General features: G+C 36.6%; 1 protein-coding gene across 1 annotated transcript in view; it reads right to left on the bottom strand.

The window, feature by feature from the left end:
- MAGI2 (membrane associated guanylate kinase, WW and PDZ domain containing 2) overlaps window positions 1–26,447 on the bottom strand; it is a 1,340,884-nt gene that overhangs the window by 476,170 nt on the left and 838,267 nt on the right. Inside the window, exons 4-5 of the mRNA XM_029233155.1 lie at window positions 20,755–20,970; window positions 1,094–1,304 (exon numbers count right to left, since the gene is read on the bottom strand). Coding sequence (XP_029088988.1) covers window positions 1,094–1,304; window positions 20,755–20,970 — 427 coding nt within the window. The remainder of the gene's footprint in view (window positions 1–1,093; window positions 1,305–20,754; window positions 20,971–26,447) is intronic.

The following is a 26,447-nucleotide window of genomic DNA, read 5'->3' on the forward strand; positions in this document are numbered from 1 at the left end:
ATTTCCTTGGTCACATGTTACAAAGTTTTCACGTGAGAATTAAATATTGGCATGTGGTAACATTTCAATTTCACAATTGAGTTCTGCCTATGGAGATCTAAGTCACAAATCACTCCAGGTTGGGAAAGGGAATCTAGTTTTAATATTTTTCTCAAATAATCAGAGTTTACATATTTTTATCTACTATCAGCACTGAAAACTTCAGATTCTATTATTTTTTCTCTTTGAGTCTTCTACAACTTTGAGGGAATAAGGGTTGTTGTTCATTTACAATATTTTTAGTTTTTATTCTAATGAACGTTTTGATTGTCTCATGCACATCAACAATTTAATTTTGAACTAAGATCAACTTAGGAGTTTTAAAAAGTTGTTCTACTCCTAGAAGGTAAAGAAAAGGAAAGCCAGACAATGTTGTTAATAAAATATATAAAAATTCAGTTTGGGAAAAAAAGTCCCTAAAGAAAGAAAAGATTAGATTGAGTATGTATCACTAGTGAGTTCAAAATTAGCATTTCATTTTCCTTGCCAAGTCATAAAAATGGTAAGCAACAAATAGAATGGAATTTAATAAAAATAAATATGATGAGCTATACAAACACATGATTTTATTCACACCTGACCTCAGGGTCAAATGCTTAAAACATTCTCATTTGTGACTAGCAAGTATTTTGCTCTCAATAGTTGCATCCTATTAAACCACTGGACATGATGGTTGAGGTTTCCACCAATTTGAATTAAAAGATGGGGATTATCTCATTTGAACTACATGGAGGTCTTGGAAGGGTAGAGTAAGCATTTCCTCATGACAAATTCACTACTTCTAATTCAATAATAACATCACATGGAGATTTGCCTTTTTAGTCATGACTGCAACAAATTTTACAGTGGTATTGTTTAATTCATTCGTTGATTTATAGCTGTAAACTAGGATCTTTAATTGTATTAAGGTGCTATCCCCTTATTCTCTTACGAAGAAGGAAGCTAATATCACAATTGATGAAATTCAATACTTTGACCACATCTCCATTTACAACATCATTTATGTACTACTATGATCTTTGTGGAAATGTTCAGAGAAATGTGTGAAACTCACTCAATGAAGTAGACTTCACCCTTCTCTGTATAGGCCATTTCCCAGTTATCAGGCAATGGGTCTGATTCATCATGCTCTTCAGGTTTAGTTGGTTTTGCATCATCCATCTGTTCCTTCACCTCCTCGGGCTGACTATACACTGGTGCAGGATAAGGCTGGGAGGGTGTCTCCCCTGAGGCACCTGCACTCTTGTCTTCATGTTCACTGGATTCTATGAGAGAACAAGAGCATAGGGTTAGTCACTCGAGCCACTGTAACTTCTGAGTGAGTGCGGACTACGCTCATCAGGGAATGAGCTCTGTGAAGGCTAATAGGAAAAGCACAATTGTAACCAGCTCTGAAAATTATCAGTAGCCCTATGGAGTTCCCTTTTCACTCATCATTCTCACAGATCCTTCAACTAATTATTGCTGATGACTAACTTGGACGACCATTTCACAATGCAGGTGTGGCAGACAGTGTAATGCTCCCTAAGGATGCCCATGCCCTATGCCCTGGAACATGTGATTTTTACCTTACATGGCAAAAGAAGATTTGCAGAACTGATTAAACTAAGGACCTTGCGATTGGGGGATTATCTTCAACTATTCAGGTGGGCTTATTTTAATGACAAGGGTCTTTACAAGTGTAAGAGGAAAGCAGAAGACGAGTGTGAGAGGGATATGTGACTACTGAAGAATGGCAAAAGAGATGCACCGGTGCTGACTTTGAAGATAGGAAGGGACCAAACACAAGCTAAGAAATGGGGGTGGCCTTTAGAAGCTGGCAAGGCAAAAGAATAGATTCTCTTCTAGAGCCTCGAGAAAAGAACAGTTTTTCAGACATCTTGATTTTAGCCCAGTGAGACCCAGGTCAGACTTCTAACCTACAGAGCTGTATGATAAAAAAAATATGCATTGTTTTAAGCCACTAGGTGTGTGGTAATTTGTTACAGCAGCAATAGAAAACTAATACAACAGAGCAAAAACTAAAAGAGATACATACCTTAAGAGAAATGATAAAAGGCTTGGAGGACAGACCCAAGGGTACCAACATGCAAATGGTATGAGCTCCAGAATGAGGAAAAGGGCCACATGGAGAAGAAATAACAACTCAATAAAAATAGAATATAAGTTGCCTAAAATGAAGAAACACTTGAGTCTGAAGATTAAAATGGTTCACTGAATCTGAGGCCAAATTAATGAAGTATTTATTTCACCTAAACACATCTAGGTGAAATTTCCAAGCTCCAATGTTAAGAAACAACTTTACAAGCTTCCACATTGAAGAAAATTACCAAAAAAAAGAGGAACAGAAGATCATCAGACGTTTCATCTATAATACCCTAAGCTCAAATACAGTAAGGGAACACCTGTAGTAACTTGAAGAAAAGAAAAGTACAGCAACCCAAGAAATTAACTCTACCAAAATAATATTCCTCTATCTAGGCAAAAGAAAGTCACTTTTAAACCTGCAAAAGTTCTGAATGAAATCTTACCTTTGGAAAGCTCAGGTTCAGAGAAATTTCCTACAAGGTAAGATGGTGATTGGGAGAGAAATTCAAAGGGGAAATTTAGATTTAAGATACTCCCTGGTTCATTCAGGGATTCAGCACCACTATATTTAGGTTTTGGCCTCGGGTGTGGCAAGGTAATGGTAAGAAGAGGGAAACCACAGAAAAGATCAAGGGAGCCAAAAGCAGAGGGGGCCTATAACTACTTTAGTTTGGAACTTTGGGAGGAATGTTTCCTGCAGAGTGGCTCCAAATCTCCACTGGGGTGTCAGAGATAAATGGATGAATACATCTGGCAAATACTACTCCCAAGACTTCCCTGTGGCATGCACATCACGCGGAAGTCCAAGTATGCTCTGGTGGAGACTTGGAAAGTAGCTAAGAATAGAGAACAGATCCGCCTGCACTGAGGGTCACTATGGCTTCTTCACAGCAGAAGGCGTGGTGGGGACAGCTTAACCCAGAAACTGGAAGGAGACACTACTGACATACAATGTTAATGTGATGGTGAGGCAGCCCTCTTGGAAATATGAAACTCCACAATTGTTTGGGAACCTAATCCATAGCTATTAACATTAAAAAATATATACAAATACATATATGCTTCGACTCAGTAATCCCAGTTTGAGAATATAACCTCTAGGAATAAAGGTGGTGGTGTATAAAAACAGCTATATAATAATATTTATCATAGCACTGTTTGTAGTAGCAAAGACCTGGAAACGATTTGGATGCCTATCAATGAGGGTATGATTAAACAAATTTTGGTTATCATTACCATGGAAAACTATGTAGTGTAAAGACCTGCTGACCTGGAAAAGGTGCTAATCATTACTATTCAAAGAGTAATCCAAATTGAAGAGTAATACGTGTACACTGTTAATTCTATTTAAAAAAAAAAAAAGCAAACAGCAAGCTAGATATATGCAAATAATTTTGTTTACAAGTATATGAACAAAAAAACAAGATGGAGAGATGTACAACAGATGGTTAACTTTGATTAAACAAAAACAGTACATTTGTATGGGTGTGGGAGTTTTTTTACGTATCTTTGCATTAGTTGGCTATTATATTTATAAGTTTAAAAATAATAAAGGTAATTTAAAATGAGTAAATTAAAGTAGAATGTACTTTTTGTCTTAATCAACGGCTTGGATTAAGTTTTTTCCCCATATGCGTCAGTCTCAGAGAGCAATATGAAAGCATCTTTAGGAATTAGGACAAGAACACTTTACAAGCTTTTGTTGTTTTGCCCTTAAAAAGAAGATTTTATGAAAATAATATGGCCCTTAGTGATGTAGTCTCCCAGCTGATTCTTCATACATATTTAACCTTTGTAAATTGTGCAGGAAAGAAACAGCAAGAGAAGGTACCATTGCTCTTTTTAGATTCTCCTTGCTGTACCTTATTACCACATGTAATTACCAATACGTGAAGCGTACTGTTCTCAGGTATTTCCAAATGTCGTGTTGCATTTGAAAAGTTAAAAAGCAAGGTCATGATCTGAACACATTCATTTATTCAATATTCACCTAATCAGTATTTATTAAACACTCAATTGGTGTCAGGCACCAAGGACAGAAGAGCAAACAAGAGAGGCATGATCCTTGCTCTCACAGAACTCAAAATATTTCAAGATGTGTAGTCTTTAAACAATTTTAAGTGCGATGAATACTATCAAAGGGAAAGATGAGATCTTACGCATACACATTCCTCATAAAGAATCAAGGAAAGCCCTTTTTCCAACATGCTATCAAATCTGAGACTAGAAAAAGGAGTCAAGTGACTTCTTTCAGAGGAAAGTAAGGGAGAAAGAAATACATAAAAAAGGAATAGATTAGGCCTTAGAAAGCATGCTCAGAATTTGGGACTGTATCCTGAGAGTAACGAGAAGGTACTGATGTGTCTTAATCAAGGGGATGACACAAGTAGGTTTTTATTCTCCGCAAAAACCCTCTTAGCTATTCTGGGGGTTTGAGAGTGTTAAGAGTAGATATTTACAGACCATTGGGGAGTTATTTTTGTGTTTGAGACAGAGACGTTGGTGGCATGGGCATGGCTTCTTTTTATGAACTGAAAAAAAATGTAGAATACGGATTTGGTATGATATTTTTAAAAAGGTACAGATAAGGACAAATGAGAAGTCATGGTAAACCCAGTGGGGGGCAAAGCAATTCACTGAGCTAGGCACCATGACAGGAGGAGCAGGACTCTGTCAGGAGTGGGAAAGATAATGGCTGTAATTTTAGGCACAACAGATGGAAGTCCATGCCAAACTCACAATGGAGATGTCAAGTCAATGAGTTCTTGGCTGGAGGGAATCAGCTTGAAAGACTATAGCATACGGATAGATTGTATTATAATTTAAGCCACAGGGGTGAATGAAATTGCCTAGAGAGACAGTGCAGCAAGTGGAAACAAGAATACCTAGAGCAGCTCTCTGAGGAACTCCAACATTTAAGTCATCCAGAGAATGACGAGGGAAGAGCAACCAGGGAAGTAACAGAAAAACCAGTTGATCTTTATGGCACAGAAGCCAAGCAAAGGTCAATGAGGAGGAAACACTTAACTGTGGCCAAAACTTCTAAACAGTCCATCAGCAAGATTAGGATGTAAAATCTAATGAAATTCAAGATATGGAGATCACTGGGGATGTTAGCTACCAGCTGTGGTACTAGTTGCAGTGGAGTGGTGGATGGGAAGGCCAAGCTGGAATGGATTAAATGAATGCATAAAGAGAAAATATAGAATATGCTAACAGAGAAAGTCAAAGATTAGCTACGAACAAATAAACTTTTTTCTTCATCTAAATAACTATTATATTTTCAAGAGAAATGTGAGACATCTCCTGAAAAAAAAAAAGTCTAGAGTCTTTGGAGATGTCTATAGTTATATTTATAACTATTGATGTGCTAGAGATTACTAAGCCATGTTCTCCCTGTTTATCTAGCTCATTTATTCATTCATTCCTTTATTCTTATCTAATCAATCAATTGTTACATTAGCAAACATGAATTTATACCTACAATGTGCAAGATACTTGACAAGAACTTAATGGGGGAGAGAAAAATAACTTTTTATCAGGCTACTGAGAATTGGGTTGAAATGTAAGTAATAAGGAGCATCCACTCTCTTTATTTGAAGAAAATAAGAGAAAAAAAATGAGTAAGGCAAATGGACAACCACAACATCCCCACATTTACTATTCATAAAGGCTAATCTAGGGACGCAGTTTATGGTGAGGGTCAAGGGCTTCTGGTAAAATACAGAATCAAGCTAACATACCCACAGGCAGTACTGAGCCAGGGCAGGCTTCCCATGCAGGGGTAGAACCTGTTCCCGGAAGAGCCATGCAGGGTATTAAGAGGAAATAAAAAGAGGACTTGAGCCAAGGAGGCCCAGATTATCCTTCAAAGATGTATCACTCAGAGAAGTCACTCTACCTCTTTTGGGCAGAATAAGTCAAGGAGCCAGTGGAGTGAAAATTAAGTACCCTCTTTGACATGCAAGACAACATGGGAGGTGGAGAGGAAGTACTTCCCCCCAGTGGATAACAATGCAGAGTACTACCACAATGATTTATTGAAGGATACTCAGTGACACAAAAGAGTTGTATACAATTCTCTAGGGAGACGATAAGGCACAGGGAAACAAGAGTACCTAAGGCAGCTGTCTGAGAAACTCCATTATTTAACAGTCAGCAAAGGAAGAAACTGGCATTATATTTGCTATATTATGTACTAGGAAAATGGTAGTAATTAATTAATTAATTGAGCATCTGTTGAGCCCCTGCTAAGTGCCAAGCACTAGGCTAGGCAGTGGGCAGTTAAGGAGACTGTGGGCCAAATGGTAAGTATTAGTTTGCTAGGGCTGTCATAACAAAATAGTACAAAACTGGATGACTTAATACAAATTTATTGTTTTACAGTTCTGGAGACTAGAAACCCTAGAACAAGGGTTCACCAGCAGGGTCATGCTCCCTCTGAAGATGTTACAGAAGGATCTGTTCCAGGCCTCTCTGCTGGCTTCTGGTAGTTCCTTGGTTTGTGGCAGCATAACTACAATCTTCATATGGTATTCTCCCTGTATACATGCTTGGGTCCTAATTTACCCTTTTCAGAAGGAGACTAGTCGTACTGGGTCAGGGGCCCACTCTACCGATCTACAACTTAATTAGTAGAACTAATTACTACTACTACTTAGCTAAGATAACCTCTTCCTATTTCCAAATAAGATCACATTCTGAGATTCTGGTGGTTTGGACTTCAACATGTGAATTTTGGGGGGAAACAATTCAACTCATTAAATAGTATATTAGGCAAGTTTATCTTACAATCCACCAAACCAATATTTACCATGTCTGGGACTACAAATTATCATTTCATGCTACATTACAATTGTTTCCCTGCTTAATAAGGAGAATAGATATTAACTACACTACATTTTAGGTAACATAATTATGTCTTTCTTCTGTATGTGGCTTAATATTTTAAAAAATCAGATATGTTGGGTATTATATAAGTAACTGAGAAAGTACCCATTAAGAACAGAATGGACTTTAAAAAAAATATGCTTTATATTTTAGATCAATTTTAAGTTCACAGCAAAATTAAGAGAAAGGTACAGAAATTTCCTATGTACTCCCTGTCCCCACAAATGCATTGTCTCCCCCATTACTAATATCCTCCACCAGTGTGGTGCATTTATTACAATTGATGAACTTACAGTGACACATCATTATCACTCAAAATCCATAGTTTACATCAGGGTTCACTCTTGGTGTTGTATGTTTTATGGGTTTCAACAAATGTATAATGACACACATCCACCGCTGTAATATACATAGTAGTTTCACTGCCTTAAAAGTCCTCTGTGCTCTGCTTTTCATCCCTCTCTCTCCTCTAACTCTTGGAAACCACTGATGTTTTTACTGTCTCCATAGTTTTGCCTTTTCCAGAATGTCATATAGTATAGAGAGTCTTTTCAGATTTGCTTCTTTCATTTAGTAATACACATTTAAGTTTGCTATGGCTTCTTTCATTTAGTAATACACATTTAAGTTTGCTTGATGTCTTTTTTTGCGGGCCTGTCACTGCTGTGGCCTCTCCCGTTGCGGAGCACAGGCTCCGGACGCGCAGGCTAAGCGGCCATGGCTCACGGGCCCAGCCGCTCCGCGGCATGTGGGATCTTCCCGGACCGGGGCACGAACCCGCATCCCCTGCATCGGCAGGCGGACTCTCAACCACTGCGCCACCAGGGAAGCCCTGCGTGATGCCTTTTAATAGCTTTATAGCTCATTTATTTGCAGCACTGAATAATATTCCATTGTCTGGATGTACCACCAAAACATACTTTTAGTAATTAAGGATAGGAAAGAACAGATTTTACCGACCAGCCAAGGTGCATGTGTAGCCATTCCTGCTAGCACTCCCCTCCTCCCATGGAGTTCAGCTTAAAGTTATATGCATGCAAATGTGCCCTAACACAGATCTCATATATGTCAGATCTGCAGTTTGAGAAACCTTAGACTGTTTAAATTCTGACTAAAGAGAAAGAGCCAAATAACCCCAAGCACGTTTTACTTTTATAGTGGTTTGAAGGTATTTCTTGATTAAGCAGTGGTCATGTAGAATTGCCCTTTTTAACTTCTAAGACACATTTCTCAGCATGGTTTTATTGTTGAATCCAAACATGAATTTTTGTGATATGTAAATTAATTTCCCCCCAAGACGCTTGCTGCTTAAGTGAAAAGACTTTATCAAACACTGGCATTTTTTGAGCATTCCATTTTGCATTTCTCGGTCCCTTAGATGCCTTACAAACCAGAGCAAGGGGTTTATTTTTGCCATAACAATAGAAACAAAAAATATTTCAATAAAGAAGGAACACCTATTTTTAAAGAATGATAATCATAAAGAAAAATTTCCCTTTGACCAGGACTGTTGTATTTACTAGAAATTTATAGAAACATTGAGAAACAAAATAGGCATTGGTAATATACAGTCTTATAAGCAATGGCCTATAAAAACATGTTTTATGTACACTTTTATTGCTGTGAAGAATTAAGAAATATAGTTTTTTTCATCTTTCCTACCCTAAAGTTTTGTTGGATTCAGCAAATAATTTCCTTCTTCCCATAAGAAATTCAGAAGAACTCAAAGATCTGTATATAGTACAGGGACTGAAAACCATTTAATGGGAAGAGAGGTAAATATATGCATTTTTGCCTTCAGTACAGTCTGCATAAATTCTACAGTTCTGGTCCAGTCTCAGGTTTTGATATTACAGTACGTATAGTAGCCATTCCACTTACTTACATGTTTATTACCCTAGCAGTATCTAATACATTGCCTTCTGGATACAAGACTAAGGATAAATCAGAAATACCATGGATTTGAATGTCCCTACTGAGTTTTATTAAAGAATAATCAGAAACCAAGATAAAACCATTTCAAGAAGAAGATTGCCTATTTTATACCTTAACCATATTTTCACTTGATACAGTCTATGCTTACAGTTAATGTTCAGCTTTCTGTAATTGCCATCCTTTGAAATGAGGGAAAATAATATCTTAAAGCCAGATAGGAAATTGTTGATTTCACTTCTTTGAACAGTCATAAAAGTTGAATTTCCAAAATTTATTTTACCATGTAAGGGAGCTCTGCAACTTATATTTTTAATGGCTCGGTGACAAATTTTAATAAATCTCATGTCTTTATCTTATTTCTCCTGCCTTCATGTTATTTCTTTGGAAATAAGCATGGCTAAAAAAACATTTAATGGGGAAAAAGAGAAAGATTGAGGAACATATTTATAGCTTATAAGGAAAGAAAATAGGAATAATTTGAGATTATTTTTTTTTTCTTTTTGTTTAGCCATTCTCGATAGCAACAAACATACTCCACAAGAAGCAGTAGAATATAATTGCTAAGGCTGGTGTGAGACTGCCTGGGTTTGAATCTGTCCTTCATGGTGTGCTGTTGGGCAAGTTATTTAACTCACTCTGTGCATGCCTCAATTTCCTTAAATGTACAATGGAACAACATCACTTTCCTATAAGGGTTATAGGTAACCCTTATTTGTATACAATTTGTATACAAATTGCTTAGAACAGTCAACTACCAGAACATAGTAGATGTTCAGGAAATGTTATATATTTTTATCAGTGAGTTCTACCACCTAGAACACTAAATAAATTGTGTAGTTAAATCAGCTAAGCAGCCTAAATGATTTCTCCCCACTGAAACAAAAAGTATGTGGTCAATTTCAAATGATTTTTAAGATGTTAGGTGTTTTCTCTTAGAGGAAAACATAGGGAGAACACTCTTTGACATAAATCACAGCAAGATCTTTTTTGACCCACCTCCTAGAGTAATGGAGGTAATGGGACCTAATGAAACTTAAATGCTTTTGCACAGCAAAGGAAATTATAAACAAGACGAAAAGACAACCCTCAGAATGGGAGAAAAATATTTGCAAACAAAGCAACAGACAAAGGCTAAATCTCCAAAATATATAAACAGCTCATGCAGCTCAATATTAAAAAAAACAAACAACCCAACCAAAAAATGGGCAGAAGACTTAGATAGGCATCTCTCCAAAGAAGACATACTGATGGCCAAGAGGCACATGAAAAGCTGCTCAACATCACCAATTATTAGAGAAATGCAAATCAAAACTACAATGAGGTATCACCTAACACCAGTCAGAATGGCCATCATCAAAAAATCTACAAACAACAAATGCTGGAGAGGGTGTGGTGAAAACGGAAACCTCTTGCACTACTGGTGGGAATGTAAATTGATACAGCCACTATGGAGAACAGTATGGAGGCTCCTTAAAAAAACTAAAAATAGAATTACCCTATGACCCCACAATCCCACTACGGGGCATATGCCCAGAGAAAAGCATAATTCAAAAAGACACATGCACCCCATTGTTCATTGCAGCACTATTTACAATAGTCAGGTCATGGAAGCAACCTAAATGCCCATCAACAGATGAATGGATAAAGAAGATGTGGTACATATATACAATGGAATATTACTCAGCCATAAAAAGGAATGAAATTGGGTCATTTGTAAAGATGTGGATGGACCTACAGTCTGTCATACAGAGTGAAGTAAGCCACAAAGAGAAAAACAAATATCATATATTAACGCACATATGTGGAATCTAGAAAAATGGTACAGATGAACTGGTTTGAAAGGCAGAAATGGAGGCACAGATGTAGAGAACAAATGTATGGACACCAAGGGGGGAAAATGGGGCAGGGGTGGTGGTGGTGGGATGAATTGCGAGATTGGGATTGACATGTATACACTAATATGTATAAAATGGATAACTAATAAGAAAAAGAAAGATATTAGGTGTTTTCAAAAAACAGTGCAATTTCTAAAGAAAAAAAGGAAACACACAAAGCTAACGTTTCTTCTTTAAAAGGTCTTTGCACAAATTGAGTTCTTCTTCCTCAGTTGAAACATGCTGTGGTGTTAAGTGATTTAAAGTAGGGAAAATAATCCTCAGAAACCACAAATTTTTTCTAAGTTCTGTATGTTTTCCTACAGAGTTCTGCATTTGATTTTGCTGGGTGCCAGGGGCTGCTACTGAGCTATGAACTTGGCATCACTCTGGTACCTTTGAGGGTACTGATTTACATCAGAATCAGAGACAGAGCTCCCCGATTTTATATTAGCCCAAAGCTTAGTCTCCTCATATAGCGTCAGGGCAAGCTTGGCTTTTAAGTCTAACAATAGACTGCTCCACACTCTTGTTTCTGCTCATTTGTAGTAGTGACCATGGTGGTGGAAGTGGTGGGGCTTGAAGATTTCCTTTGCTTTCTTGCAAACTCAACAATCTCATCAAAAAGTATGTTTGTTAGGTTGATATAAAGTCTTATTGTATTGTAGTCAGAGGTGGGAAGGAGTGGAGGCTGTCACAGCTGCTGTTTGCTTCACTACTAGAAGCTGAATTTCTTGGAATTTGAACTTTAGGCTCTTGTAAATGAATCAAGCTTGAGTGATTACTTCAGGCTTGATCTTGGACAGGAGAAAAATATCATTGTAACTGATTTTTGATATGGCCATACTATAGATCATATTCTATAGTGAAAATTGAGGACATTCTCCCTTCAGAAAGGAAGCTGTCATGCAGTGGCCACCTGCGTTCTATGTAGCCAGTTGACTGGAAGAAGTCAACATCGTAGGTCACTGCTCAAAGAGTGCTATCAATTCTCCTTGCTTTCCCTAACCTTCTCAAATGAGAAGAAGAATTATACTATGGGGGCCAAAATATTTGCATCTTAGTGATTAGTGAATATTTGCTCATGACTTAGAAAAAATATAATTACTTTTTTTTTTTTTTTTTTTTTTGCGGTACGCGGGCCTCTCACTGTTGCGGCCTATCCCGTTGCGGAGCACAGACTCCGGACGCGCAGGCCCAGCGGCCATGGCTCACGGGCCCAGCCGCTCCGCGGCACGTGGGATCTTCCCGGACCGGGGCACGAACCCGCGTCCCCTGCATCGGCAGGCGGACTCTCAACCACTGTGCCACCAGGGAAGCCCTAATTACTTTTTTTGATGTAGTAAAACATGCACTTGGACAAAATCCAAAAGTACAAAGAAGAAATACAGTGCAAAGTAGTTTTCCTCCTGCTTCTACTCCCACTGCTCTAGCAATGCAGTTAGCAAAGATGATTATATTTTCTGCTCCTTCTGAGATGTTTCTATGCATGCTGATAACTGACTTGTAGTTGGTATTTTCTGACTCCTTACTTCTCCTAAAGTTTTTCTAAGTTCTAAAAAAATGCACTATGATTTCTTTTTATATACAGTATGAGAATGAGGAAGGGTGGCCCTTAAACACTGTGGAAAATAAAAAATATATATAATTTTTTTTCCTGAGATGTTAACTAATGTTTCCTTTTAATATTTGAGACCATGAAAGAAACACAAGTCTAGAACAAAATATTAGAATTAGGGAAAGTTAGGGTAATGATTAACTATGCTGCTGAGTTCTGAGATGATATATCAATTGAGAGAGCAGGAATTCCCAATCCTGTAAAGAGATTACTTTTTATCTGTAATATTTGTAACCAAATTGGATCTCATCTATTTTAGGAGGCTAACCAGGGAAATATGAATTATTAAGAAAGCATATTCAATACCTCAAAATTATTTTCATCTATATCTAAAACCCACAATTGGTTACAAGTTCTTTGGAATATTAAAAGAACAATATGAGGAATTATAAGAATAGAAACACGCAGGGTCTGTGAGTGGAAGATGACAGGAAAGAAATCCTGAGACATAAAAAACTAAATTGGAAAGAATTACTAAAAAGATTAGTAGAGGGAATTATTTTCCATTGACAGGGGAGAAGAAGTGCTGCCTTAATTAGCATATTTTCTTCTATTAATTTTTAACATTTTAATAAAAGCAGACTGATACAGAGTGGAGTAAGTCAGAAAGAGAGAAACAAATACCGTATTCTAACGCATATAAATGGAATCTAAAAAAAAAAAGAAAAGAAAAGTGGTACTGATGAACCTAGTTGCAGGGCAGGAATGAAGATGTAGACATAGAGAATGGACTTGAGGACACGGGGTGGGAGGGGGAAGCTGGGGCGAAGTGAGAGTAGCACCGACATTTATATACTACCGAATGTAAAATAGCTAGTGGGAAGCCACAGCATAGCACAGGGGATCAGCTTGGGGCTTTGCGATGAACTAGAGGGGTGGGATAGGGAGTATGGGAGGGAGGCTCAAGAGGGAGGGGATATGGGGACATGTGTATGCATATGGCTGATTCACTTTGGTGTAAAACAGAAACTAACAGTATTGTGAAGGAATTATACTCCAATAAAGATCTATTAAAAAAAATAAAAGCAGACTGGAATAATGGCAATAAAATGAACCCTCACATCTTTGAAATTGTATGTGTTATGTGGTTTTCATAATGTAATGAATTCTGAAGATATTTATCATATAGAAACAAGTTCTCCAAATCTTCAACTAACTCTGGGGTGAGAGAAACTGATAACAAGTATTGAAAATATTCAAAGACCAAAGCAAGGTATGAAATGAAATATAGGACACGTATGTACAATAATTCTTAGATCTCGCTTTCAGAATTCTGAAAAAAATCAGGAGATTAGTACTACATGAAACATAACATCACCTTCTGAAGTTTTAGGAACATCAAAGGGGCTGAAAGAGAAAAGGAAGAAGGCTTTATTTAATCTTGATCTTGATCATTCAAGTGCCAGTCTTTGGGGCCAAATTGGAGTCAAGGCATTTTTTGATGAGAGTAAGAAGTCAATTAGGAAGTAAAAGATAAAGGTGCTATCCCCTTATCTCTGAGTGCCCAGAGAGACCTTATCCAGAGACCTTCCCTCTTCAGAGCCAAAGACCAGCCCTCAGCCAGAAATAACTTGAGCAATTTTTGTCTGACAATAAAGTAGCTAAGATTCCACACTGAAATTATAATCACATCCATTAGGAGAAATATGTGATAAGAAAATGGGCTACAGGGTGAATATAAGGCCTAGAGACAATGGATGGCCATGACTAGAAATAAGCTTCAACTCTAACAATGCCTGGAGAGCCTGAAGACACAAACATTTCTGTATGTGCTCTACAAACCCTGGTGTGAGCCTGGTTGCTTTTGCTGTGCCTTCTTCCTTCATGTATAAATCTCTCTCTCATATACATCATATAAACACTCAGAGAAGCAGGAAAAAACTCTCTACAAAAGGTTGAATGCAAGATTCCAAAAATGTTGAATCAGTCTGAGGGCACAAAGAGGTTCAAATAGTGCTTCGCTTTCAGATTTATCACAAAGTGAGTCTGCCTTGATTTAAAAAGACATCCCTGACGGCTTCCCTGGTGGTGCAGTGGTTGAGAGTCTGCCTGCCGATGCAGGGGACACGGGTTCATACCCCGGTCCGGGAGGATCCCACATGCCGTGGAACTGCTGGGCCCGTGAGCCATGGCCGCTGAGCCTGTGCATCTGGAGCCTGTGCTCCGCAACGGGAGAGGCCACGGCGGTGAGAGGCCCGCGTACCGCAAAAAAAAAAAAAAAAGAAAGACATCCCTGAAATTAATCATGATTTCATTTTTTCCCCCAATGGTATAGTTTCAGTTACTACTAAAGTTCATAGCTACAGACTCTAAAGTGATTATCTTGTTACTCTATAATCACACCTGATGATCCTTTTAAGAAAAGCTCAAATGCCCCTCATTTATAAATAGAATATCTAATTTTAGAAGGTTAAGTTAAAATAACCCCAGAAATGTGCACCTCCAGTGAAGAGATAAAACCAATACTGTTTGGGAACAAGATAATAAAATTAAGCCTCTCCCCTCAAAAAAAAAAAAGAGATAAAGATCTGAGTGGATACACACATCGCAGTCTCTGTGAACCCACACAAAATAAGCAGGGGTTAGGCACTGGGGTGCTTTCAGAGTGCACCATTATTCACAGGAAAACAGCGAGATTCACTACGGAGGACATAATTCTTTTGACAGTGACAGGACCTCATTCACAGAACCAGGACTGATGGTGCATGCACAGTCAGCGTGCCAAGTGGCACAGGACCTGGATGCGGGTCCCTAATGGTGAACTGAGATCATTGCTGAGGACACTTGGTGATCACATAAGGGACACTCTGTTTGCTCTCTGGGAGACGCAGTTCATTTGCACTAATTGCAGGCTTGGGGGCCTGGAGAAGGCAGCTCTGTGTACACATACTGTATTCCCTTTGTTGGCGAAGGTAGCTCTCACGGGCCCTGTTCCTCCTGGCATTGTGTATGTGTGTGTATTAACAGAGAGACTTAGCTGCTTTTAAAATATATGTGCATTTCTAATTCTTTGCACTAAGCTTACTAATAGCTGGTGAGGGGAAGCTACAATATAATAGTGAATTACTTTCCGGAAAAGTTTAGCAGATAATTCATGAAATAAAAGAAATCCAAGAAAGCCTAATCCAATTACTATGGTTTACAGGATTTGTTTTTGTTCAGAAAAGTTCAGTTGAAAAAAAAAATTTATCTACTGATCTATTAACCACCTATCTATTTGGGTCATTTTCACAGTTAGAGAGATTTAATAATTCTCATCTCTAAGAATACATCTCTTAAAATAGACTTCTTTCTTTTGTTATCAAACAACTTTTGAAGAAATGTAAGATTAGGAATTTCATATCTTTCAAACTTAGAAACACTGCATGTTGAAAACACTGAATAGTGTAAAATGAGCATGAAATAAATCTAATCATGTTGATATAGTAAAGTTTTGACATTCTCAAGAGGTTTGGTTGACTAAAAAAATAAATATTTACTAAGAAATTAAAATATCTAATGATATACACTAATCACCAAGACAGGTATACAAAAAGGTAGAAGTAGTCCTTGTCCTGGTAATGTTTACAATTTATGAGGGGATGACAGATATGCACATTATGAAAAGTTACCTGCAAGGACCAAGCTAACCAATACCTCCTAAATGAATGAGAAGTGTAAGTTGTACTTCAATAATTCAGAGATGAACAGTCTCAACTTTCCACTACGAGAGTAAACAAGCGATTTCCAGAGAATATAAAAATTTTGATTGAATTGCGAATAAAAGAATAGCAGGTTCAAATGTGGAAAAGGCTTGTCAGACAGGTGAAGGTGTTTTATGTGTATGGGAATGTAGATGAGAGAAGAGTTGGGGAATAATGGGAACCAAAGATAACAGAGGTGCTGCAGTCAAGTGTGAGAGGACCTGGCAGTTGCCCAAAGAGTTTGAAGCAGTAGAAATAGAAACTCATCAAAGTTTTGACAAGGATAGTTAACGTGACCAAATGCTGGTTCAAGAGCCTTTTAATTGATCAAAGAGTAACAGGGAATTTGACAGGAATGGAGCCTGGAGGAATGGAGGTCAGTTAGGGGACTGTGGTCCACAAATGAGGGGATGAGGGAGTGATGTAGGATGGGGCAGTGATATTAGGAGGGAAGAGATAAAAGCTAAAGGTACAGCGATCTTTTATACCTAATAATGTATATCCAGCCTGGGGGGAGAAAAGCATCAAACTCTGAGCTATCTGGGTAAAAAGCAGAATTAGAGAAATCCAGCAAGGGACTCTGTAAATTGGTTTGCTTGTTTGTTTTATGGGAGAAGAGTTTAAGGGGAATGTTGCATTTAAGTTGCTGAAGAAATGCTTGGGGTGGGGGCAGTCCAGTGGGCAGTACTTAGAAATATGGCCCTGGAACACAGGAGAGAATGAAGGTTGCAAGTAAATCTACAGTATTTGAAGCCACAGGGCTGGATATCACCTCTAACAAGATAAAGATGTCTGAACATAAGGTGAGGTTGATGTCAAAGGGAAGGTTTCCTGAGCATATCAATTTTAAATATCAGTTTAAAGGCAAATTCTCTAAGATGTTGTAAGGATATATCATCCTTGCAAGAATTAGAGCTAATATCACTTCCATGAACCCCGTGAAGGACAAATATAATGGAATACAACGTAGATGAAATACACTGCACTGCAGGATTGTGATTTACCTTACAGAGGTCAGAAGTCTCTTTGTCCTCAGCATAGTTAACAACCCAGGGAAATATGGTGGAAAAGGATGAGTTTAGGTTTTCCAGGGTCTAGATTTCAACTCTGCTACCATTATCTTAGTTAAGTACCTTAAGGTAAATTTCAGCATCTCATTTGTTGAGCAAATATACTGTGATTATGGGACTAGAGATAATATATGTCCTATATGCCTAGCACATTGTATGCATTCATTAAAGGGATGTTGCCATTGTTTTATTTTTATTGTAATTTCTGTTATTGACAATGATAAAACTACATTTCTAAGGGTAGAACTACACTAGTTTCCATCACCAAAGTGACGTATATCAGAGAAAGAAACAGTTCTGTAATGTAATTTTGAGTAAAAAGAGAGAACCTAGAATAAAATATATTCGTTGATAACATTAGTAGAACTTCATGGAGAAATTACCCATTTATAAGTGATCACTGACTTTACATAGATATGGTCTGAAAGAAAAAGAAATACGTAATTCTATAAACTACAATTCAAAGGAGAAAAAGAAAATGAGTAATGGGTAAACTGAGGACTCTAAAACCTTCATTTACATAGAGAAAATAGTTCATTCTGGTAAAGTATATAAGGGGTTAAAGACCGGTAGGTTTGGTACTTATATACATACAGAATATTATAAAGAACTAGGAATCTTTTATATCCACAGAAGGAAATAAGTTCACTTGCACATGATTTCCAGAAATGAAAGAAATAAGAAGCCTTTGGTAGGTAAAGATTTATAATTCCATGTTTAAAGATGTACAAGTAAAATAGTGGTCCTGTGTCTACAAATTGCTAAGAAATATATTTATGTTTCTATTTGGTGACATAAGACTCAGGATAGTAAAGCAACTACGATCATGGATTCTGGGTCCAGATTTCCTATGTAATATTTCCTATTTCCAGTTACTGGGCAAATTATTTAACTGTAGTGTCCTCATCTGTAAAACAGTACCTAACTAATAGGTCTGATAGGAGAATTAAATGAACTAATACACATAATGAGGTTAAGGAGTTCCTAGCACATGGTAAGATCCAAAAGAAGTTAATTATTTAATATTGTTTATTGTCATTATCACCAATATTACTTGGAGTGGAATGAAATTACCTCAGTCAGCTTTTCTCCCTTTCCAAATGTGCCTCACTATATTATTTATGCTCTAAACGGATGTCTGATATTAATTACTATTACAGGCTCTTACAGGGCAGTGTTAACTAAAATTTAAGCAACAATTTTGTCAGTATTGTTTGAAGTGTCCTGTATCCAACAAATGTATATGAGAAGAAGACAAACGCAGGACAAAGACCCTGTGCTAGAAAAAATGTGATGAGGTTCAAATGGTGAAGAGTTGGATAAATGTATATAAGAGGGGGGGGCAAAGAAAAAGTTTTATCCTAAAGTTTCTCTTGGATAAACATAAAGAAAAACAATGACATTTCTAAAATCTAAAAAGATTTCTAGTAAGGGATGATGGACCAATTTTCTGGTTTGCGGCTGTTTCCTCCATCTTTGAACACTGGGTGAAGAGATGCCTAATTTTTACATCTCTCATGTCCCATAATAAGAAAGAAAAAGTAGTATAATTATGAACCCTTGCCAAGCCAGGCTCACAAAACCATGTTTGTGGCATCTGTTGACTATCCAGATACCCCAAAGCTGTCCTGCACAGTTGTTCTCTATCATTGTCAGCCTCAGAAGTCCAGAGACAGTCACATGGCTAGGGCTGGTAAAGAAGAGTTCAAACCAGTCCATTTTCCCTGGAGCCTTAAACACTTCCTAGACACAAAAATACTCCATTCTTCATGTCTAAGGTATGAGTAGAAGGGAATGGAGCTTTCCAGATTCACTGTGCCCCCTAGTTAAACAAATTTCTAGTTTAAGAATCTGTTGGTCAAGAATGCTTCATTTGATTTGCTCTATACAGAGTAGAAATGAAATACAAATCAATTATTTGGGCCCAATCAAGGCCATATATTTTACAATTTTAACTATAAGGTGTTAACCAGTAAGAAATTCTATAACTGCTCTTTGACACCCAACTTCTACTTCTTTTGTGATTACTTGCTTCCATTTAGCTGAATTGTTTTGCTTCTCACATAAAAGATCAACTAAGAAAACGATGTCCTATCAACTTAACTTAAATCCATTACGTGATGAAAAGTAAATATTTTGACAGAGACATTTCAGAATCAAAACAGAGAAGGTATCTAATTGCTTAAAAATTACCAGATCATATTACAGTAAACAAGTTACATTATGCACCCATAGTGATTTTTAGCATTTGTACCCAAATATCAACGACTGCTAGGGTCAGAGAATAAGTTTTTAACCAATATATTAATGGAGGAAGTTACCCTCCTCTGAGTAACCAAGAGGAAACCACTTTTTAAGGTTTTACACCTTGATTGACACATACTGAAATCTGGTCTCCTTATGTTTAATGAAGAACATTTTTACAGGTAGTATGGAAAAGGAAGGTAAAAAAAAAAAAGGCTTATGAAGCTTTTCTTTGATAAAAATAATTGGTTATGAAAATTCAAACATTATGTCACTATAGAAGCAGTACAGTGATAAGTACAGACATCAAAGTAGTTGTAGGAAATATCTTAAGAATAATATGTATGCAAGGTACATGTGTTAATGTTTTTTCAACAGTTTTAACACAGCCCTTTGATTTTCAATGCCCATTAAAATAATGATATGTCATTATTAAAAAATTCCTAAAACAAAACTTTGGAAACTTATTCCAAGATTATAGGCAAAGAGAATGCCATAGTTTAGTTTTGGTAATGTTTGATTACAAATAATATTATAAAAAAATCTATTTTATAAATAAAAATTTTGGCACTATATTAGTAAGTATAAGTATAAGAAAATTGAAAATCCATACCTTGCAAAAACACACTTTATATCTGTCTGGTACTTTTTTTATATATGTGATATGACAGATGATAAATTAAAGGGATAACAAGTCTTTCCCTTGTTCAAGGGTAATTGCCTTCACAGTGTCACTTGTGAAGATGCTTTCTCCAAATTGTCAGACTAGGTGGTAAGGATGGGGGGATAAATACATGGGCATTATGTAGCTATGGTTATTCTGTGGACTGTATTCATTGACGCCATTAACTAAATAACATGACACAACCTCTATTCACAGAGCTGAAAGTATAGTAAGATTTCTAAGGATAGATTATATCTAATATTAATTAACAAAAATTTTGCAATGTCACACAATCATATTCATGACTTGTAACACCTTCTAAGATTTAAACCACTCACTATATTGCCATTAATATTGTATAAGTGAAACCAGAAACTGAAGAAGTTGAATGGATTCCTTGGTATGTCAAAATTAAAACTAATAAATTGGATACAAGAATCATGACCTTTCCGTTTGATATCATAATCTTGTCTCCCTCAAGATAACTACAATCATTACATATATATATATATACACACACACACACACACACACACACCCCTGAATATATATATGTGAAAAAAAATATACATTTGAACACAGAGATATAATATATATTCAGCTACATCTAGAAGAGCTGATGAACCTATAACAAATGTAAAAGACTAACCTGGTGTTACTACTACTCCATTTCCATTGACCACAGGCCTCTCTTCCTCTTCCTCCTCAGGAGGCTCTATGCTTGCTTTCTCCATGTTGCTTACTGATTTATTCCTTTTTCGTTTTCCTTCAGTGCTTGGAGTGGCTCCAGGAAGTATCTGGTCTGTTACATTTAGTAACAATGGTGCTGGTTCTGCTGGAGGCTTTGGGGTACCGTAGTAATTGTCTGTAAATGATACAAAACATATGAAGTTAAATATTTCTCCTACTGGTGTGCATAATTTGTGAAGAATGGAAATTTTATTAACAAATGTGTATCCTAGTTTATACATATATATGTATTTTACATATACATACATACATATCATTTTATATCCTTTTATGTTTTTATATAGGTGTTTATTTGTTGCTTATATTGTATTGGGCTTTAATGCTTAAACAAAGATACAGACCTATCTTCATTTCACCTTAGTGCCAAATCAAAATATAGTCTTAGCTATTAGTTTCATATGACACATAGCAATTTCAAATTAATCAAAAATTTTTATAACAAGCCTTGATTATAATCTTTTTAAAAATAATTATGTCTGAATAAGAGTATGGGTAACTTATTCTTTAAGCAAATCTTATAACATTCTGGAAAGGCAAAGCACATTGTGCTTTTCTCCAGCTTTTAAAGGGCCCTGGCTGCTGTCCTTGATGTGCACAGCATCCTGCCTAGAGCTGGATCTCCACGCCAGTTTAGTGGTTCCCATGACTGCCGACAGTGGGCCTGCTACTGTAATCATTCTTCAGATTACCACAGCTCTTTTTCCCACAGCTCCATGATCTGAGCTACAGAAAACATTTGTTTCCCCCATCAGTCTGTGAGACTTCTAAAAGAGGACACTAATTCCTATTTATCTCTGTCATAAGAGCCTGGCAAACAGTAACGAGGAATATATGCTTACTATGTGAACATCTTTTTATATTCAAAGCAAATTACTTTTATGAAAAAAATACTTTAAATTTTTGCTTGGTAAACGACACAGTGGTGTTTTTAAAAAATCAATGTTATGCTTTTAGCATCAATTTCAAACCCATATTGGTGTTTTCAGTTAACTGAATAATTTATGCACATATTTGCTCACTCATTCATTAAAATCTTTATTTAGTACTGACTGTGCACCCAAGCACTCCAGTATACGTCTGAGAGAAAATGATGACTATTAATACAATCCTTGCCTTCCAGATGCTCAGCGGTTTAGTGTGGAAGACAGGCACATTTGACATTAAGCAGATAAGCATTAAAACAGGAAATAGGATTAAGCAATCAATCAAGGAGGCATAGAGGGGGAACCACATCTCATTATCTGCAGAGGCCACTGAAGGCAACTGAGAAAACAGTGTGCTGTGAAAGAAACCAACCCTTAAGTAGCAGTTATGGGGTCTAGATTTGGATTTTCTATATAACCACAATTCAAGCAAGTTATTTACTCAGTAAGGCTCAATTTCTTCATCTATAAATTGGAATGGCAATACTCGTTACAATCACCTGCATTCTGGGTTGCAAATAACCAAAACATACTCTAGTTAAATTAAAGATGATAAGGATATGCTGAAAAGGTACGAGATGGCTAGTTGAGGGAAGAGGCTGGAAACCCTTGGGGAAAATGGGCGGAAACAAAGGAGTCCATTGTCGACACCCAAGCTGCGTCTGCTGGCCCCGGATTCTGAAAGCCTAGCAGGTTCCACTACCACAGGCAATAGAATCACAATACTTCCTATCTAATAAACATAATATAAAACTAGTAAATAGTGCTGCATGTCCCGATCAATAATATAATTTTAAGTAGTGTTCTGAGATCTTCAGCGCTTTTTTTTTAATTGGAATAAAATTGCTTTACAATGTTGTGTTACTTTCTGCTGTACAACAAAGTGAATCAGCTACATGTATACCTATATCCCCTCCCTCTTGGACCTCCCTCCCACCCCACCCCCATCCCACCCATCTAGGTCGTCACAGAGCACCGAGCTGAGCTCCCTGTGCTATACGGCAGGTTCCCACTAGCTATCTGTTTTACACATGGTAGTGTATTTATGTCAAACCTAATCTCCCAGCTCATCCCACCCTCCCCTTCCCCACTGTGTCCATATGTCCATTCTCTATGCCTATGTCTCTATTCCTGCCCGACAAGTAGGTTCATCTGTACCATTTTTCTGGATTCCACATATATGCATTAATATACGATATTTGTTTTTCTCCTTCTGGCTTACTTCACTCTGTATGACAGACTCTAGGTCCATCCACATCTCTACAAATGACCCAATTTTGTTCCTTCTATGGCTGAGTAATATTCCATTGTATATATGTACCACATCTTCTTCATCCATTCATCTATCATTGGACACTTACGTTGCTTCCATGTCCTGGCTATTGTAAATAGTGCTGCAATGAACATTGCGGTACATGACTCTTTTTGAATTATGGTTTTCTCAGGGTATATGCCCAGGAGTGGGATTGCGGGGTCGTATGGTAATTCTATTTTTAGTTTTTTAAGGAAACTCCATACTGTTTTCCATAGTGGCTGTATCAATTTACATTCCCACCAACAGTCCAAGAGAGGGTGTGGAGAAAAGGGAACCCTCTTCAGTGCTTTTAAGTATATGTAGTACTAACAAAAATGAATCACACTTCAGGGCTTTTTTTTTTTTTTTTCCCAATTTGTCTTTTAGGGTTTAAATCTCCCTGAGGTAGAAAAATAACCTTTTACTAATTAGAAATAAATGCATAGCTCAGGCTAAATATAAATATTAAGTAACAGGTCTGGTTGAATTTACATTCCTAAATAATTACTCCTATTGAATGAGATGTGATTACAAATTATACAGCAATATTCTATTTCTACAATTTGATTTATGAAATCAATAGTTTAGACTAAATTTTAGATGTAAAAGAGTACAAATCATTAGTTAAGACATTAAGATTATCTTTATTAGCAATAATAATAGCAATTTAAAAGAGGCACAGAAATAACCCATGTAGTTACCACACTTGAGAAATGTAATTCATGGAGAATAGGCTTTTACCTTAAACCAAATGCATAGAACAAAGAAACCAGAAATACCTAAAAGAAGTTGAAAAATTAGCCAGATGGTCAGGTAGCTAAGTCACTGAAATGATGTCCTGATGTTTAAATATATACAAATCAATATATTAAGGATAAAATGTGCCTTTTAGGTAACATACCGGCATGTTTTCAAAAAACAAACATCAAAACTTTTTAAAAATATAATTTGGAAAAACTGTCCCATTAAGAATGAAGTGCCTCTATGCAGAGTGCCAGGATTTAGAGAATCTAAAATCCAAAATACCACAACAATATGGTGTATGTTTAACAGCACAGATCGTGGTGAGATAAACCTGACTTTGAATCCTGTCTCCCCTAATCTGGCTCTTTATATCCTTGAATTGATTTAGTTAAAGTGGGACTGTGGGGCTATAAGATGACTGCAGTCACAAAAGTACAGTCACAACTACAACAACTACTACTATTATTACTATCATCACCACAGTTTAGTGAGCTGGACACTGTAAAGGGCATTTTACTTCTGAGCGCTTGTATCTTGATGGGGATTAGAACGAAGTCATTCTGCCTCTGCGGTTAAAAGAAAATGGAGGCTCTAAAACTATTTTTCAATATTATACATGAAACAGGTGGAAAACCTATATCCATTTGACTTAGGAATCTCATTTCTTTTCAAAATACTATATTGCCTCTCAAGAGGAAAAAAAAAAAAAAAGTACGATGCAATTTGCAACCTGCCTGGAATTGATGCAGTTCTCTGGGACTTCATTCAAAGCCACAACCAATGAGCAGAAAAATAACACTTTCAAGAGAAAGGCAATGCTTCCTACCAAATGATGAAGCGGGGACATTTTAGGTGATCTTTTGCCCTCCTCTCTTCCAAAACTAAGTGGGTGTGTATGTGTGTGTGTGTTTGGGGAGATGGGGTAGGGATTATAGGCTTTCCTAATCCACTTTTTACTGACTATATTTGTATTTGTAAAGTGTGGTGTATTCATTAGCACTTTCATGTAAGTTTAATACAAAATTTCACTAACTTAGTTGTTGAATATGATGACAAAATGGAAATGATACATAACACTGTTCACTTAATTCTATCACAATTAGGATAATCTAGAAATTAACAGTTTAATCTTGAATCAATGCTTGGAAAATAAAAGAGACAATTATTTGAGAAACCTGATTTAACTTGATTTATTCCTCAGCTTTTTAAGTACTTAAAAGAATGGCTATCTTTTTCATAAAGATATAGTTATGAAAGAGTGAAACAGGGTGAATGTAGTCATTTCTTACATTATAAATATGAAAAAGCTTTCCAGAAATTTGAATAAAAAGAATAGTTTATAAAAATGGCAATAATTGGTTTCATAATAATAAAAACATTTACTGAATGACCATTTACACTGAACACTGTTATATTAATTTCCTGCAAGGGGAGAGAGACTAAAACAGACTACATTGTTATGAGCTAACCTCCCTAGAAAATACTTGGAAAATCTAATCCATTACTCACTTTTACGCAGACCTTTCCTAAGTCATCCAGAAGAGATGAAAAGATTTTTTTTTTTGAAAAGAGCTTTTTAAAATAACTTTTTGTGTACTATACTTGAAGGCTATCACAGGATTACTCCTTTGCTTTCTCTATGTTTGTTAGACCAAATAATCTTTTCAAAAAGTCTTAGTCTAAGTTTTTTAAACAATGTTTTTGTCTTTTTTCTGACCCTTCCCAGGTTTTTTTTCCCCACACTGATTTTAATGGTGAGGCCAAGGGGAAAAAAGGAAGAGAAAATGATTTCAATAAATTATAAACTGTTCCCTTTTTTATATCCTTAGTCCTTATTGAAGGGTAATAGATACCAAAATAATATTTGCTGAGATGCACCATATTCTTTATGTTTGTAAGTTCTGATATTATGACAAGAAGTAGGAAAGACACTAAAAACTAATTTTAAGTATGAAGAAATGTGAAAGTGCTAGTAACAAGCTGAAATACTTTGAAATGCTTTTACTTATTTCCAACACCTTTTCCCTTTAAACTAGATCATGATAGAAACATGTGATTTGTTATTTAGTTCATTTGGCTTTTTAAGTAGTAGACTCAGATGTTGACTCTGTTGTTTCAGTCCTTTGGGTGTATAATAATAACATGTGTAGGTTTTACATCAAATAATCATATATCATTCCACATGGCACCCAAGTGCAGATGGATTTTAGAAAGGTACTATTTTTGTCTTCAAGATACCTCACAGATTAAGGTCTTGACCCCCATTCTTCCCCCAGTATTCTCAGTGCTTTTATTCCCATTTTGGTAACCAGAAAGAATCAATTTTGGATAATGATTTAGTGGAAGAGAGATGACTGCCTATAGGTACTTTGGGACATGCATACAACACAGCCCATCACTGAGATCCCCAGACAGCTTAAGAATATGTCCTTGTGTTGGAAAGAATGTGTGGCAAAATTTGAGAGGTTGAAAATCTCATCATTTGTTTTTTTTACTGTTTTATAAATGGAGCAAATAGTTTGATACTTGGCCTCCTAATGGCACCTGCATAAAATGACTCTGACATTAAATGGAGAGGAGAGGTTTGGAGTTCCAGGTCCGTGCATAATTAATTTATATTAGAAAACCTGA

The sequence above is a fragment of the Monodon monoceros genome, unplaced genomic scaffold (assembly GCF_005190385.1).
Source record: "Monodon monoceros isolate NGI ecotype Baffin Bay Population unplaced genomic scaffold, NGI_Narwhal_1 Super_Scaffold_2, whole genome shotgun sequence".
Taxonomy (NCBI): Eukaryota; Metazoa; Chordata; class Mammalia; order Artiodactyla; family Monodontidae; genus Monodon; species Monodon monoceros.